This window comes from Anarrhichthys ocellatus, unplaced genomic scaffold (genome assembly GCF_004355925.1).
Source record: "Anarrhichthys ocellatus isolate YVR2014 unplaced genomic scaffold, GSC_Weel_1.0 scaffold32, whole genome shotgun sequence".
Lineage (NCBI taxonomy): Eukaryota > Metazoa > Chordata > Actinopteri > Perciformes > Anarhichadidae > Anarrhichthys > Anarrhichthys ocellatus.
In genome coordinates this window covers 5,028,564-5,044,460 of record NW_022280062.1, presented here as the reverse complement: position 1 = coordinate 5,044,460, position 15,897 = coordinate 5,028,564, and the positions used below count along the sequence as shown (strand labels likewise).

At 41.7% G+C, this 15,897-nt stretch overlaps 1 protein-coding gene across 1 annotated transcript in view; it reads right to left on the bottom strand.

The window, feature by feature from the left end:
* The window catches only part of pigk (phosphatidylinositol glycan anchor biosynthesis, class K), a 24,230-nt gene that overhangs the window by 2,242 nt on the left and 6,091 nt on the right, over positions 1 to 15,897 (bottom strand). Inside the window, exons 9-10 of the mRNA XM_031865485.1 lie at positions 13,955 to 14,127; positions 7,594 to 7,669 (exon numbers count right to left, since the gene is read on the bottom strand). Coding sequence (XP_031721345.1) covers positions 7,594 to 7,669; positions 13,955 to 14,127 — 249 coding nt within the window. The remainder of the gene's footprint in view (positions 1 to 7,593; positions 7,670 to 13,954; positions 14,128 to 15,897) is intronic.

Below are 15,897 nucleotides of genomic sequence, written 5' to 3'. Positions count from 1 at the left end.
CACACACACACACACACACACACACACACACACACACACACACACACACACACAAGTAGGAGCCATCAGGCTGACAGCAGACTGATGGGCCCTGGAAGATTAGACGCTGGTCCAGGGTCATTATTACACTTAGTAAACACTGTAAAGGTGAGTTTATGGTCTCAATCGCTAGTTTCATGTCTTCTTCAATACAGCACGATGTTCATTGAGTAAATTATGGTCCCATTTGGCTTGGCTACCTTGTGAATGACAAGCTGCTGCCAGGGCTTTGTCCGGTCAGGGAGTTGATTGTGTTTTTGTCTTAGAACTTTTAAGTTCATGAAAGTTATTTGTATTTAGGTCACAGCTAAAATGAATTATTCAGCATATGGCTGTACCTTCACTTAAAGTAACAACTAAGAACAAAGATGGCGACGGCTAAAATGCCAGACTCGAGGCTTCAAAACATGGATGTAAGAGAGAACTGCATATACGTAGCGTTGGAGGCGGCGTCCCATTCATTCCGATGACAGTTGCTCATTGGTGCATGAAGCAAAAAGTGTTTGGCTTCCGAGTTATAGTTACCATTATCTTAGAGAGTATTAAAAGGAAAACAAGTAATGTAAGCTCATGGTGTAACGTCTGTAAGGTATCGCAATTAAAGTCATCTTCAGGAACTGTGTGTGGCTGGACTCACGCCTCAGTGTCCACTCAGGACTGCCTTTTCAACACAAACTCCAGGTTTACGTAACAACGCTGCCATTTTCTAACTTAGAAAGACTGAAAATAGCAGTCGAATTGGATTACTTCTGACCCCAAATTTATTTAACAGCTCAATCAAGACAAATCAATAGAGCTTCACTGCCAGCCAGAATGCTAAAGCAGAGACAGCTATAGGCATTTGAGCAGTCAGAGCTGGAGGTCCAAAGCAAAGAGTTTCTGACTTAAAGCTGCATTCACAATGCAAATATTACCCAATATGCTTTGCTTGTATTAAATTTGTATTGGCCAACTATGCAATAACCACATATAAAATGATATCTGAGGAAAAAAGAAGCCTGAAGAAGTTAAATTCAGGCTTAGAGAGGAGCTACGGGACATCAATCACATCGTGAAACGGGCCGATCCTCCAGACTGCCACGGGCCCTTCTCCTACACACATTATATCTACAGTAGATAGTGTCTAACAGAAACCAAGCTGCAGGTTATGTGGTGGAAAGAACTCAGCTGCTCACAGACTGTTGAAGCACCAAGACAATGAAACTCAAAATATAAAGGGACGTCTTCAGCGTTGGAGTCGATGGAGCTTTTGTGACAGAAACTACAGAAAACGTGTCTGACGACAGAAAAGTCAGAACACTTTAGTTTATTTCAGATGAGAGGTTTCAAATCTGATCCCAGCACACTGACATGGTGCCAATGAAGCATAATAGCAGAGTTTCTGAGCGTTAACTCTTAAAAAGATAAATAGAGAATACCAGAATCAAGGTATTCCCAGTCAAAACTTCATGCCGATGCATCAACTCGGTAGCTATGTTATACCTTCCATCTTCAATACTCTACATCTGCAATTATGAGAAATACAAGCTTCTGAAGAGCAACCGTCCTACAACAGTCTACCGGCCCTTTAATGCCTTTGCCCATCTTCTGTATTGTGAAAACAGTGGATTTCCACACAGTCGGAGAAATAAAAAAAATAAATAAATAAAAAAGGTAATTCCTGGTCATAGTTCAGTAATAAAATTCAAGCCCACTCCGGGTTTATCTCCCCTGCTGCTGACAGCGCTGTAAGCCAAAGATTTATCCACATAGGATGAGAGAAGAGGAGTTTTACCGTCTGGTTCAAAAGTACTGAGGAAACTTATTTTTGCTTTGAACGAGTGAGAACGATCCGCACAGCTCTGCGTCGCTCTGCCCTGCGTTTCCATCAAAGCTAGTTTTGTAGTTCATTTAGGTCAATTAGAGAGAAGACTGTTTGCAGAAGTGTATAGCCTGCCATGTTGGTAGCATGCATTGCTATGTGTTCAATGATGGAGCAAAAAGGACAGGGATTCGACTGACAAAATGTGATGTGAATGGTGGAGGCCTGTTTGTTTTTCCTTTAAATATACTTTAAATTCGAATGTAGCTTATTTAGTTATTGTTTACTTGAAGCTGTTATAATCAATATTTTTTACCCAAATAGCCATTTCTTTCCCACCGCTGTCGCATAGTTTTTGGTTGTAGCAGGCAGCAGTTTTCCTTGAAAAGCTCTAAAAACCCACTGTATACAATGTTCGTATAACAATCCCTGATATTAGTTTTAAGAGAGCTCAAAAAGCACATTTTGCAGCCATGGTGTCAGGTTGGCTTAAAGGCTTTTTTTCCTCGACACCACAAACCAAATCCGAACATATAGGGATGGGTATCGTTTGAATAATTACAATACCAGCACCAACACCTGTATCCCTATTGTGATAACGAAACTAATGGAGATAATTAATAGAGCTAACTTTTTTTCTACTTCATCCAATACCCATCATGTAGAAATATTCAGTTGCGTTAAATACCACCAAATCTTGTTTTTCATCAGACACCAGATAGCCATATTTTTGAACATCTTGTTGGCATCTCGGCACATTGGACTGCCAAGTCCTTCAAAAACACCACGCCACAGACGAGCTGTTCGGGTTGTAGCTGCTGCGGTCGTGCGCCAATCGCACGTCGTATCAAGTCAAAGAGCGCTTGCGGTGATTGGCAGCGGGGCTCATTTTTTTCTAGATCTGGCTACAAAACGGATCGAATGCAGGCATCGTTTGACTGGAATTTGAAGTTTCAATACTACTGGGCTACTTTGGTCGATACCTTAAAAAGGCATCTAATACTCATACCCAGCACTACAGTTTAGAACGGGTCGATTTTGATCCGTCTGTTCTAGTTTAGCTGAAACTCCCCAAATCCCAATTAAACTTGACAGCATACTTAAGTTGTCGTAGTCAATGTTTTACGGTCAGACGGACACAGAGCTATGACAGCAGCTCTCCGTCCCACTGAGACACACACGGATGAATACTGATCTGACAGTTCCGGCTGCCATCGCACAGCCACCGATTCCAAACAGCACAGATGCGGTCCAAAGCATGTATGCAATGTGGGGTTATTTTTGCTCTCACTACTACACTACATGCATCAGATCTGTGTTGCATAACAAAATTAGGGTTGAGATACATTCGGCTACAGCATTGGTGACAAAGCGGCCCGGCAGGAAGACAAGGAGAGGAGCTGAGGGTTAAACATCTGGAGGAAGAGGCAGAACCCGGCAGGGGATATTCAGAAGAGAGGACAGGGAGCGCGTGGCCATTGGGGGCAGTTGACCTCCATGACAATAGTAGGCAGAAGTGTGTGTGTGTGTGTGTGTGTAAGAGCAAGCCTCTTGGGTAAGGATGCGCAAAGGGAGATGGATCGACTGTGACAGGAAGCCACGTCAGCACCGCCGGCAGAGAGGGGAGCATATGTCAAGAGGGAAGACATTAGAAGAGAAGCAACATTAAGTCAGAGGACAGAGCGTAATAACTACACTTTTTTCAACAAGTTAAATGTTATCAATTCATTTTCCATAATCAAATGATGTGATCATTTCTTTAGTATATAAAATGCAGCCCGACTGTCTTTATTGAACAATCTTTTTGGTTATTAAATCATTGTGATCAATATAAAACATATAACGATCAACTTAAGAGTCTTTTGCTATTTTTGACTTGACTTTGACCGCCTTTTGTTCCCGACATCAATCATATCTGTGCCGACATTTCGTTGAAATTATTAACCTACGTATAAAACGCTAGTCCATATATCCGTAAAAAGCTAATATCCTGCCCATTTATTGGTCTGGAGCTGGTATACACTGTGAAAGAATTCTGTGTGGCAAGTTTCCAAAGTCCAAGGTGAAGTCCTTGGACTGCTTCTTTTGTCTGAACAGCAGCCTAATACCCACACACTCATTTTATAATTCTATAAAACAGAGAAAAGCTGCAAAGTGTCACATTTGTGAAGCTGGCTGAAACCAGCTAAATGTTTGGAGCCTTTTCTCTATAAATGACTTCAGCAGATAATCTTTCATCACAATTGCTTATTTTCTGTTGGCCAACTAATTGCTTTAATGACTGATTGATACAGCCCTAAATTTAATAACTACTTTGAATATCAAATTTGGATAGAAATCAAGACCACAAATAGAAACAAGTCTGCTCTCTGAATGAGAGACTTTCACTGAAACAAAAAGAGAATGAGGCTTATTCAGGAAAAAGAAGCAGACATGAGGGAGGCAGAGAAAAAGATATTAGCCACAGGAATGAGAGTGAGGAGCAGAAAAGACGGGAATGTCACATCCCACTACCAAGGACGGCGTCTTAGACTCAAGCAGTCTGCCTCCATTACACACGCTTTGTGTTGCGTATTCAATTCACAAGTAAGATCAATTAATGGCTACCCATCTGATTGATCGGCGCTAATTAGCACAGCCGTGCAGGATGCTAATGGTCGTTGAGGTAGGTCGGGAACGCTCTGCCAAACACAAGCACTCCAAGGTCAGAACTGCAGCAAATTTATGTTGATGACAGAACAGCTACCATTGTGTTCTGCCAGGACACTCCACTGTATTGCCCGGACGTTTAAGTGCTAGGACAGCAGCGCGTGTATCATTCTCTCATAAAGCATGTTTTAGCTTATTTGCTTATTATCTTTAATTACTGAGCACAAGCAGCATAGCAAATCTAAGTCAGAGGGAGAGCTCGTCAAGAGTGGGTTTGGCTTGTGATCCAAACATCCACTTTTGAAAAAGCGACAATGTTGCCGGCTCAGTGAGGAATGGGGGATTTGGCGACGGTTGGTGGGGATGGAAAGCATTCGTTTTCAGTGTTTCTATTTTCAATTCTCTGGAGCCATATGGTGTGCCGTCAAGCTGGCGAAGGAAGAAATATCTATTTGACGCAAAATACCAGGGCTTACAGCAGCGAGGGGGGGGGGGGGAAGCTAAATACACAAGGGAGTTGAAGAAAAAGGAGCTCCTTCTAGTTATTTTCAGAGCTGAACATATTGTGATTAGGTGTTGGCAACATGATGAGATGTGCAAGGAAGAGGGGACTCACCCTGTCACCGCCAGCAAGACAACTGCCAACAGTGACAGGACATTAATCAACTCCTCACATACAAGCTCCCACATACTCAATTAGAGGAAGTTTGTACACAGACCCCGTGTAGCACAGGCTTATATATCCACCGTCAGTAACAAGACCTTTCTATTCACAAGCCGTGGCCTGGTCTAGTGGCAAATGGAAAAATGGGTTTCTTAGAAGATAAACACAGTAGGAAGATTAGATTTTGTTGGAGGCACAACTGAAATCAGACCACTAGAGAATATCCTAGACATCAAACCATACACGAGATTCAATCACAGCTAGTTCTTCAGATGAGTGCATCTGATCAGCGGCAACAAAAGACGCCGCCAGAGTGGCATGAAAACAAAAGATATCTCAGAGAGTGCGGCGCACAATATGACAGCTAATCAACAAGAGGAGAGCCGTCAATAGGCTTTACGGACATTGGTCATTCTGCTGCAGTGCTGATGGATTATGGTGATAGGGAGGGAGATGACTCAGTCTTCATGACTCCCATCCTCCACCCAGCAGGAGCGCTAGCCGATAATCGAAATCTCTGACAGGGGTCGTCGGGTCGATGAATGTGTTTGTGCGCCGTTCATGTGGGCGCATTTAAAAAGGAGGAGGGGGGTAGACAGAAAAACATGTACAAAGATGAAGAGACAAAAATAAAAGAGCCAGCCGAGATATGAAGCCAAGCAGCAGACGGCGGAGACTGGAGTGGGAGCGTTTGTGTGCAAGCGCAATTGCTTCTGTGCATTGAAAATGACAGACTCCGTTTACTTTCACGTGAACAGAAGATCTGAAACCGGCCTGCATTTACCAGGCTTTTGAGGCAGTCCTCAGCGATCAATTTCCCAGAGTGCCGCTGGGTGTGGAGACCCGTCCTGTTCCCCACCACAATACTCAATAAGCGTCTGACAGGGCTCAGGCCTGTGGTGAGCTTCATTTCTCTTCATTTCTCTGACTGCGACTCCTTTATATACACACCAAAGTCCATGTTGATTCCAGCAGCAAGACCAGAGGATTGTTTCAGATTTGTTATTTTTTTTAACACTTACTTGGTTCAGCTGGATCTGACCTTTGTTACCAATATTGTAGACCATTGTTCTGGAAACACCACAAAACAGCTGCTTTGATCCACTACTTTGGCTCTAAAAATCGCACGGCCAGGTTATACACCTTGTCTTTATATATTTATACTTGGCCTTAGTTCAGCAACTGAAATTACTCGGGATGCGTTTAAGCATTTAAAGCAAGACACTATCGCTCAACACTAATTCTCAATTAAAATAATACAGTGTTGGAACACGACTAACCAGCTCTGCAGCCAAAATGGTAATTTATAATGGCCAAAAACAGTCAAACATTAAATACTCATCTAGAATGAGCGTTTTAATTCCTAGAATAACAACAATTACCACAGTTAAACATATACTATTGACATATTCTTATGACATATTCTTATTCTCTGACACTTTGTATTTGTCCACTTGGCAAATCCAAGTCCAATATTCCCTTTCAGGTCTGTTTTGCATCTCCTGAGTGAAATATCTGTCTCTTTGCTGCTAAATTCTCCATTATCTTCACCAGCTAGTCACTAACTTTGGATGTCTGCTGCTCGGTGCTTAGCGAGTAGTGTACTGTGGGTTTAAAACAACATTAAGAGTGAATCAGAACATTCAATCCAATACATCTACAGCTGAAACTGTTTCTACAGATTTGAAACAGCCCTTCTCTGACAGTCTTGTATTGGATAATACTGTGTTGATGGTCATGTTAATGTATTAAAGTATGGCTTTCTCAGAGGCAGCTGAACCCCAAATGTAAGCACCACTAATGTCTGCTCTTGCCTGAGGCAAGATTAATGTGACTTCTTTATTTTTCTGAGGCACAAGTTGAAAGGGAAGCATAAAAAAAAAAATAGTATATTTAAAAGGCTCTAAATGCAAAATCTTACAATAGTGATACAGAAGACCCAAGACCATCTATTCTGAATGCAGAGCGCACGCTCTAAAAGGTGGAAAGAGGAGAAATAGGTGTTCATTTGTGAAGGTCGCCTCAGCTGCAAGCCGCAATCTATTTGGGAACGAGGTGAATGCACAATTCCTCGCCACAATCCTGCCTATCCATTCTGCTGGATTTCACGGCGGCCCCTCCACACCGAGACCAGGAGGCACTTGCATTTCACACTTAGAGCTGTCACCATGGAAACGACACAAAGACATCTGTTAGTGGATGTTGCATGTAATTTCTGTTCCGTGTCCAAATTAAGGAAAAACCCGAGGACACCCTTCAAATAACAAAAAACACAGGAGCCAGAGTAAACGGGTTCCCACGCAAAAAGCATGAAAGATGACAAACGTGAAAAGAGGAAGTTCCATCCCAAATAAAATGTCGGGGGTTTCATCAACATGGACCTCTTCATGTGGTTTTGAGTGTCCTCGAGTGACCCTGGTGTTTTGTGTGGGACTCTTACCTGATGGATTATCTCAGACACTGGCAGCTGGTCCACATATGAGTAAGTCTCTTTTTGCAGCTCTTCATTCACAAAACTGAAAGACAAAAAACACACAACAGCACTCCGTTAGAATTAGAGCTCCAAACTCCGTGGCCACCTTAACTACCCATGATGCACTTTAATTATTTATTTATTTTTGAAGTTTAAAAATGAGTCAATAGCAAAGAAGCAATCAATCAAATTTGATTCATACTGCGTCTCAGTCGCTACGATTAGTCCTCTGATGGTGCATCATCTTGGTGACTCTTTGCCAGTTTAGAGAAATATAAACGAAAATTCTGCTTCTGCTTTGCCTTTTACTGTGGCATGAGCAGTGAGGCAATAAATTACCTGAATCCACAAAGAACAGTGGAAAACGTTTCTATAGGAGGGTCAGTAATAACAAAGAACGCGGAAAAATGACAGAATATGTTCGATATGCGACTTTGGATTGCAACGTGTTTCAGACTATCCAATTTACCTGAATCAGTCTGTACTACCAACATTGGGCGGTTATAATGGACGTGTAAACATGGTCATGATGTGTAGCCTTGGGTCTGATCGACAACTCAACCGATTTAGAATTGCACTCCTGTTGATGCCGCAGAACCAGAAATATCTTTGTTTTTCCACGCATTCGTCAACCTGGTCAAAACCTAGTGCCTAGATTACCCACAATGCCACTCCAGCTGACAGATGCGTCAGAGATTCAAGCTAGTTGCACTTGTAGCGGCCTCGAGCAGCGATGAGGAGCGTGCTGCAGAGGTCTGGTGAGCTCACTTCTTTCTAACTCGACACCAACAGATTGTTTTCCCTTTCAAACTTGTAGTCTTCCACACCAACTGAAGCTAATTCAAGTGGCATCACTTGAGGCAATTAATCAGACTTCAGCTCCAACAAAAGGCGCTACACTACGTTTATTCAGATATTTAGCAGCACTCCCCAATGCCTGTAAACAAACTGATGTGTAAAATCAGTGATTCAAGTTGCCCAATGGAGTATGCGTAAGTAATACCAAGGTGAAATGTCATTAAGGATTGCAGTTAGAACAGCGCCTTAGGAGGCACTACACAAACGGTGAAGTTAAATCTTCTATCATAACTATAACGTATGAATACAACAGGGAACAGTTATATTTGTAGAGTCCTGACAGTTTGATATTATTTCAGCTGTCCCTTTGCCTACTTTACACTGCAGGAGCAGAAAAGACTTCCATAAAAAAAGGGTACATCTATGTTTCCTCACTCTCAGCTCCTCCAGAAGCCTCCTCTCTCCTCGTCTCCTTAAGGGATTGGAAGATCTTCCATGAAGGTGGAGGAATGATTTCCGACTCACGAGAGGAAGTTAGCGTATTTAAATGCATGCCCTAAAAGAATGAAGTCATTTGTGTTTCAGAGTCTTGTTCATGGACACTGAGAAAGGTAAGCAGAAGCCCGTTAATGAATAGATATCGTTAACGTGAGACAAGATGTATTAAACCTGCGACCTTTAAAGACACAGAACTGGCTATCCAGTCACAGAGCCGTCCTGCTTCCATTGTTGTCCAAAAGCAATTTAAAAAAGCCCTAATGAGCCACACTGGGTTACATGTTCCATCATGACAATGAACACAAGGACTGTAATTAACTTTGAGTCAACCCCGTAGACTCCATGTTGCTGCTGTAAATACTCACTAGAGCACCAAATCCGCATCTGAAAATAGTACGACAAACAAATACACAATTTACTCCCGTTGCATTTCGCTGCAACACTACAGCACCCGGCTGTGTTAGGCTTACTTGCTGAGCCTTTTTAGAGATGGAGCTTCATATTTGAGAGTGTTTTTAAAGATTCAGTGAGAATGAAGGGCTCCCCGTCATTGCTTTTCTGCTCCACACCTATTGGAATGGTAACTTCCCGTCTGGTAACTCTTCATCAGACAGATCTTAGAGGAACAGTCTGTGAGGCTACTGGCTACCGTTTCATTCATCTTCATCTTGTACACTCTGAACTGCATTAACCATGTGTTCTTGTAGGTTTACCATCATCCGTGTTCAACAACAAAAAAAAAAAAAAAACATAAAAGCAAGGAAACAGTTCAAACACATGATAAACCAAATTCATCAATGTGGATTCACCACTACTGTGATGTGCCGTTTTTAAATGTTTGAATCCTTCTGTGAGACTTTGTCTCCAACATCACGGTCGCACATACAGAGTGAGGAAGAAGAGTCTCAGCTAAAGGTCACAGTGGAGTAGAGGTTTGACTGAGAGGCCGTCTTTGGCTAATCAAAGAAAGTTCAGGTCAGACAGCTGCTGACAAAGTGGGCCATATCCCAGAGTGAGCCACCACTCGCTGTGTGAAGCAACCCGTTTCCCTTTTTTCTTTCCTCCGAGTTACTTTTCTTCAAATTCTTTCTCTCCGGCTTTTGGACTCTTGCCCTTCCTTCGTTATTTTCCCGTCTTTATCCCTTTTTTTAAAATTCAACTCCAGTTCTCTGCCAGTCTTTCTTTTCACTTACGTCTGTGCGGTAGGGCAGAAGTTGCTCTGACAGACAGGAACAGAGACAGAAGAAAAACAGGCAGAGCTCTATGTGCACCGAGCTCTTACTGCCAGTGGAAATGTGTCACTGAGCAACGACGACTCACCGCCATTTCCCCACTTTTCACTTGGCATAAGAGATGAATTCTAATTCGATTCAAACCACTTCCTTCTTTATTTTCCTTATAAATCTTTCAATCCACTTAGCTGACTCTAATGGATGCGACTGCCCCTCCACACCTCCAGCTCTGGTGTCGCTGCTGCCTCCAGCGGCCTTCTTTGGGTCAAACATTTCTTCTTAACATCTGCTCTACTAATGACCCAAGTGGAATTTGTAGACTCTGTCCAGCGCTGCAGGTCACAAATTCCATTAAATGTACTTTATTACTGAAATGTGCAATTAACTCAGCTTTAATTTGATCATTGATATTATCCTTGGAGCTTTGTGACCCACAAGATGACATGTTGTGGTCAACAAGTACGAATGGCTGGAAGCGAGCAACTACACAATGTCATTCCACTGTTAAGCCCCGTGTATAATGAAGAGGATTGAGGGGGTCCATTAAAACGTCCCCTCCATCAAGAGCAATTCACTTAATGGAAGCGCTGGTTCCGAGGGAAAAAGCAGCCATTTAGAAATGGGTGAGAGAATAAAAACGGGAGGAGAGCGAGCAAGAGAATGACTAAGAGACTCCGTCTAACCAGCTTCTCTAAATATCCTGTGCATCTTGTGGCCGGATGAGAAGACAAAAATAGATTAAAAAGCGCGACAGACAGACAAATATATAGAGATAGATATATAAAATTCCAGCTTGTTTCAGAGGACATCTGTGATATTTTTCGCTCTGGGCGAACAAACCGAGTTTAACACAACCCATTTTCAGGTCTTATGAAATGCTATAATTTAATTTTTACCAGAGCCGTTCAGACGGAGGTCTTCTCACGAGCATTCTCATTTATTGCTTTTTTGAGATGATCCAGATGTGTTGACAAACGCTTTAACCGAGCCCAGTCCTGATTTTATAGACAAAAGCCCAATTCATCCGACATTTATTTCTTTAAGGAGGCGGGATGATCACTGTAAGTAGGGCGGCAACTAACGATTATTTTCCCAATTAACCGATTGTGAAACGGATTAAGTGAAAAATGCACATTATAATTAAAGCCTGGGGGGGACAAAGTGAAATTGCATGTCTGGTCTTACCCATGAATCACATCCATAGAGACATTTGCATTTCTGTTGTTGAAGCTGGATTTTCAGTCTCGTGTAACAACTAGAAGAAGTAAAGCCTTTTTTTTTTTCTAACTTGATAGACAAGCTTGTTAACAACAACATGCCATCAACTCATATCATGAGGCTGTCACCTTGAAAACTCCAGTTCTTACATTAGTCTACATAACACCTTTAATTTACATTATTTGATAAGCATCCTGGTGATGAAAGTCAGTTTTTCCCCGCACAACATCCTTGTACACTAAAACTCCCCTCTCAGTTTGCAAAGCCCACCTCCCCGTGTTGTATTAATCTCGTCCAACGCTTAATGATAATGACGCACTTTAATGTGACAAACAAAATGACGGAAAGTGTCGTTAGCCTCCAGAATATCTTTGTGTTTTCCATCATTCCTAAAAGTAGAACGATGCGACTAGTTCTTAGCTGCATCAGTGAACTTGGCTCCGTTGCACATCAAATGAATCCGGGGATTGCTGCTTTCTTACATCAGAATTGGAGATAAAACGTCTCTCTCTAGGACTGAATTAGGGCAACAGCTCGATAAGGCTGGTGATGTGTTTCTGTGTTGCATGGGAGATCAGCCAACCTCACGTGTTGGCCCTGATCAATAATAAAGTAATGGGGGAAGTTGTGTGAAATGACTAAGTAGCCTAAGGCCAGAAGAGTTGATGACCAAAATCGGGACGGCAATTGCCTCCAATTACTCATTAGCAGCCAACCACATTACATTCCTTCACTATAACACCTCCCAGTGGTTCAATTAAATCCCATCTTCATGAAATGAATAGAAGTGGGGGGAGCATAATCAAGAATAAAGGTTTCATTTCCATCATATCTATTTGTATTGCTCTGCAATATTTTCCTTACTCGCAACCTAATGAGTCAATGTATGGAGGACTGTTTGCAACGTGGTGCATTAGCAGTGTGTTTCCTAAAACATCAGCTGATTGTCTTTATTTAAGGGATTAGTGTGTCTGGGAACTCGTATGAGAAAGCAAACAATACGTCACCAGGCGCAGAGGCGGCTGAGCAGATGATGTTTGCAATTACATTTCTTGAATCATCCTCAGCATTTGCAAAACAGTGAGTGCGTTTCTCAAAACAATTCGTACAAACAGCAACACGTAAGGGATTAACTGCAAAAGCTTGCCACTTGCTGAATAATTGTTAAGTTTATCTCTCAAAAGTTAATTTGCGTGTGAATGAACACGTCGGTGCCATCAGAGGGACGAGGCATCGTGTCGTCGTTTACAAACAAGCCTAAATGCTGAGTCATGTCCTACGGTTTTGATGACGATGATAAAATAGGTATGGCCAATTTAAACAGCACCAAATTATACATTACTGTGAGTGGGAGATTGATTGGACAGGATTCACAAATGTCTTTACTGTTTGTAAAGTAATTTGTTGATGCTATGAACTAATGGTTGGGGGGGATAAGACTATTAAAAAGAGAATCAGTATAATACATTTGGATCAACATGACATACGCAATCGATAACATAATCAGATAAACATTTACATGAATAGGTCAAAACATACTGAGATGATGTGCACACGATAGATGATGTGGAGGTTGAATACACATTTTTTGAGAGTTTCATTGCGAATCAGAGAAGTGTACCAAAGAGACTGAAGAACAGTCAGAGTTTGACAGCTCTCTACAGACATCTAGTGGCCAAACGCATTTATCACAGCAGGCATCAAACTGATGCAAAGAGAGAATTTATTGAATTTGGATGCATTCTGTCCAGTGAACACAGGGTGGCACCACAGATGATCCATCAGCGACACTGCTGCTCACTCAGTGCCATTTATGAAGAGTTCCTAAATTACAGCCTGAAGCCCAAAACAATGTCTAATTATGATCTGCACTTTGCTGTGAAAGGCTGGTAGTGATTAGAAATGCCATCTAAATCAGCTGTGTTATTACCTCAACCATGTCATAGGTTGGCCTAAAAAACTAACCCACCTTTAGGGTAGTCTGGGTCTCCCAGAGATCAACCACTCGACACATCATTAGTAGAGAAATCAATCTCACTAATGAGAGACGTTCTAAATGGAAATCAAAGTCTAGTAAGTTGGAAACCAATCGTAAACAAATTTCACCTGCAGCCCTTCAATTAAAACCAAGAGAGGCTTTTACCTCCAACATCACTTCACTTTGGAGCTAAAGGTAATTTAACTTTCCCCAGGATTACTGTAACGATATCTGTAGTGCATTATAATAGCATTTTGTTTCTAAAGACAAGAGTATTGTGTATCGTGCTTTAGAGTAATCAATAAAAAAACAAAAACATAAGATACAGGGTTTGAGACTGATTTGTCGGTGGCAGATTGTTCCAGACGGCCTTCAATGAAAAGGTAGACCTATCGTAAATCAGATGTTAAGGTCCTGGAGAGGACACATATATGCTTTTCAAAGTGTCTTATAAACATGTCTCATATAGAAAACTATGCACAGTTTAGCATCCCACCTACTATTTGAACTTTGCTTTAGCAATCCATCCAGATAATCCAAGACAAACAGATGCAATTTTTTTTCATTACACTCGTGAAAACAAAAACAAATAAACTCGGCTTACTTCTGCTCCACCTGCTCGATGGGGTCGGTCAAGTTGATGGTTTCCATGGTGATTTCGACTTTGCGCACACTACCAAAGAAATCTGTTATGAGGGCACTTCCTGGGTCCCTCAGGAAAAGGTCAGTACGGTGGCCCGGTGTGGACACACACTGACTCTTGGGACATACTTTGAACTGGGGAAGCAGACAAAATACAAGCAGTGCGTTAGTGATATATGTAGTGAAATACACAGCGCACAAACTCTCCCATTACAGACACCTACTCAAGAAAACCAAATAAAATGTTATTAGAATATGTGTGCCTTAATTTTCATACCACAGATAGTACGCAGTGGGCAGAACTGCAGTGGGAGGTGTTGAAATATAGAAAAGTGTGTGGAGAAGATTAGAAGCAAAGAGCATGACATCTGTGCACGCCTTTGTCAACTAAACATCTTTCAGTGGCTGGTGTGTTACCACGCGTGGGGTTAATCCTCTTAATTGTGTGATTCATCAGTGTGTTATCCATTTGAAAAGAAATAGAAAACCATTAAACCGAGGTGAACGTCGTCTCCAACAGCCCAACAGGACTTGAAAAACACACGATTGCTAATTAATTTTGTTGGGAAGGTGGAGACAGTTTTCGGTATCATCAAAGGGCATTTGCAGACTGGATTAAAAAGAACACAAAATAAAACACGGTGAGCTCATCTGGTGAATCCATAGTATGGATCCTGAATTCCACATAATAGCTCAAGAACAAAGAGTGCATCTCCAGGAACAGAATTGGAAAGAATAATAAGCATTCGTCGGAGCGCATCGATCGAGCTCAGACTGAGTGCAGGAGTGAGGATTTGAGGTGTTTTGATTGCATCTCCTGATGAGGCGGGGTTAGGTGAGGAGCGGTCCGTGCGGCCAGTAGATCTCTGCAGGAGTTTAAAAGATGAAAAGGGAGGTGCTGCTGAGATTGAGCCATGGCCCGGAGCAGCATGTACTCACCACCATCATCATCATCATGTGTCAAAAGGCCAACAACCATAACAGCGTATCAGACATTCTGCTTCAAGTGCAGAGTCCTGTGTGACTTTCATCTCCTTTAGCACCAGACAAACGTCTCCCTGTTCCCCACGGTCCTTCGGTCACAAAATATGCATCCTGCATGACTATCTGCTAAACCAACTAACTATTATTTAACAATGATTAATCTTGCAATTATTTTGGGGGTTAACCAATTAATCCATATCAAGAAAAAGACATTCCTCAGAACCCAAATTGTCTTCAAATTGCTTGTGCAGTCCGACCAAAATCCAATTCTGATCAAGTAAGTGCATGCAGCGGTATAAAATATAAAAGAATCAAATCCTCACATTGGAGAAGCTGAATCCAGTGAATGTTTGGCAACATAAATAACTGATATTGTTAACTATTGTTTATTAAGGTTATTTTGTGTTAGTTTGGCCCCTTTTCTATATTCTCACTCCTTGAAAGTGAATAAAAGGTTAATACTGTAGCTTTACGTAAATATGAAATTACATAAAGAAAACACGAACTCGTAAAAAAACAATACGTTTCTGTAAAACATCGACGGCTTCAGTGTGTAGATGTAGCAGAAACACTTCCTGTACATAAAACATATGGAGCATCAATAAGTGTGCATCGTTCACTAGTGCTGAATCAATAAGTCGAAACAATTGTTACTCGTTATCAAGCAAAAACGTAAAAATGTTTATATCATTGACATACCTTAAATACTTTAGTCTCTAAAATATTACAAAAAAGTTTCTCAGAGCCAAAAGTCTTCAAATATTTTGTAAACCAACAATCCAAATCTAAACATATTAATAGAAAACATATAATTGATAATGAAAAACTGCTTTGCTGCTAAATGTCACAGATGTACTCTCTGGCGTTAGGCAGGCAGGCAGGCAGGCAGGCAGGCAGGCAGGCAGGCAGGCAGGCAGGCAG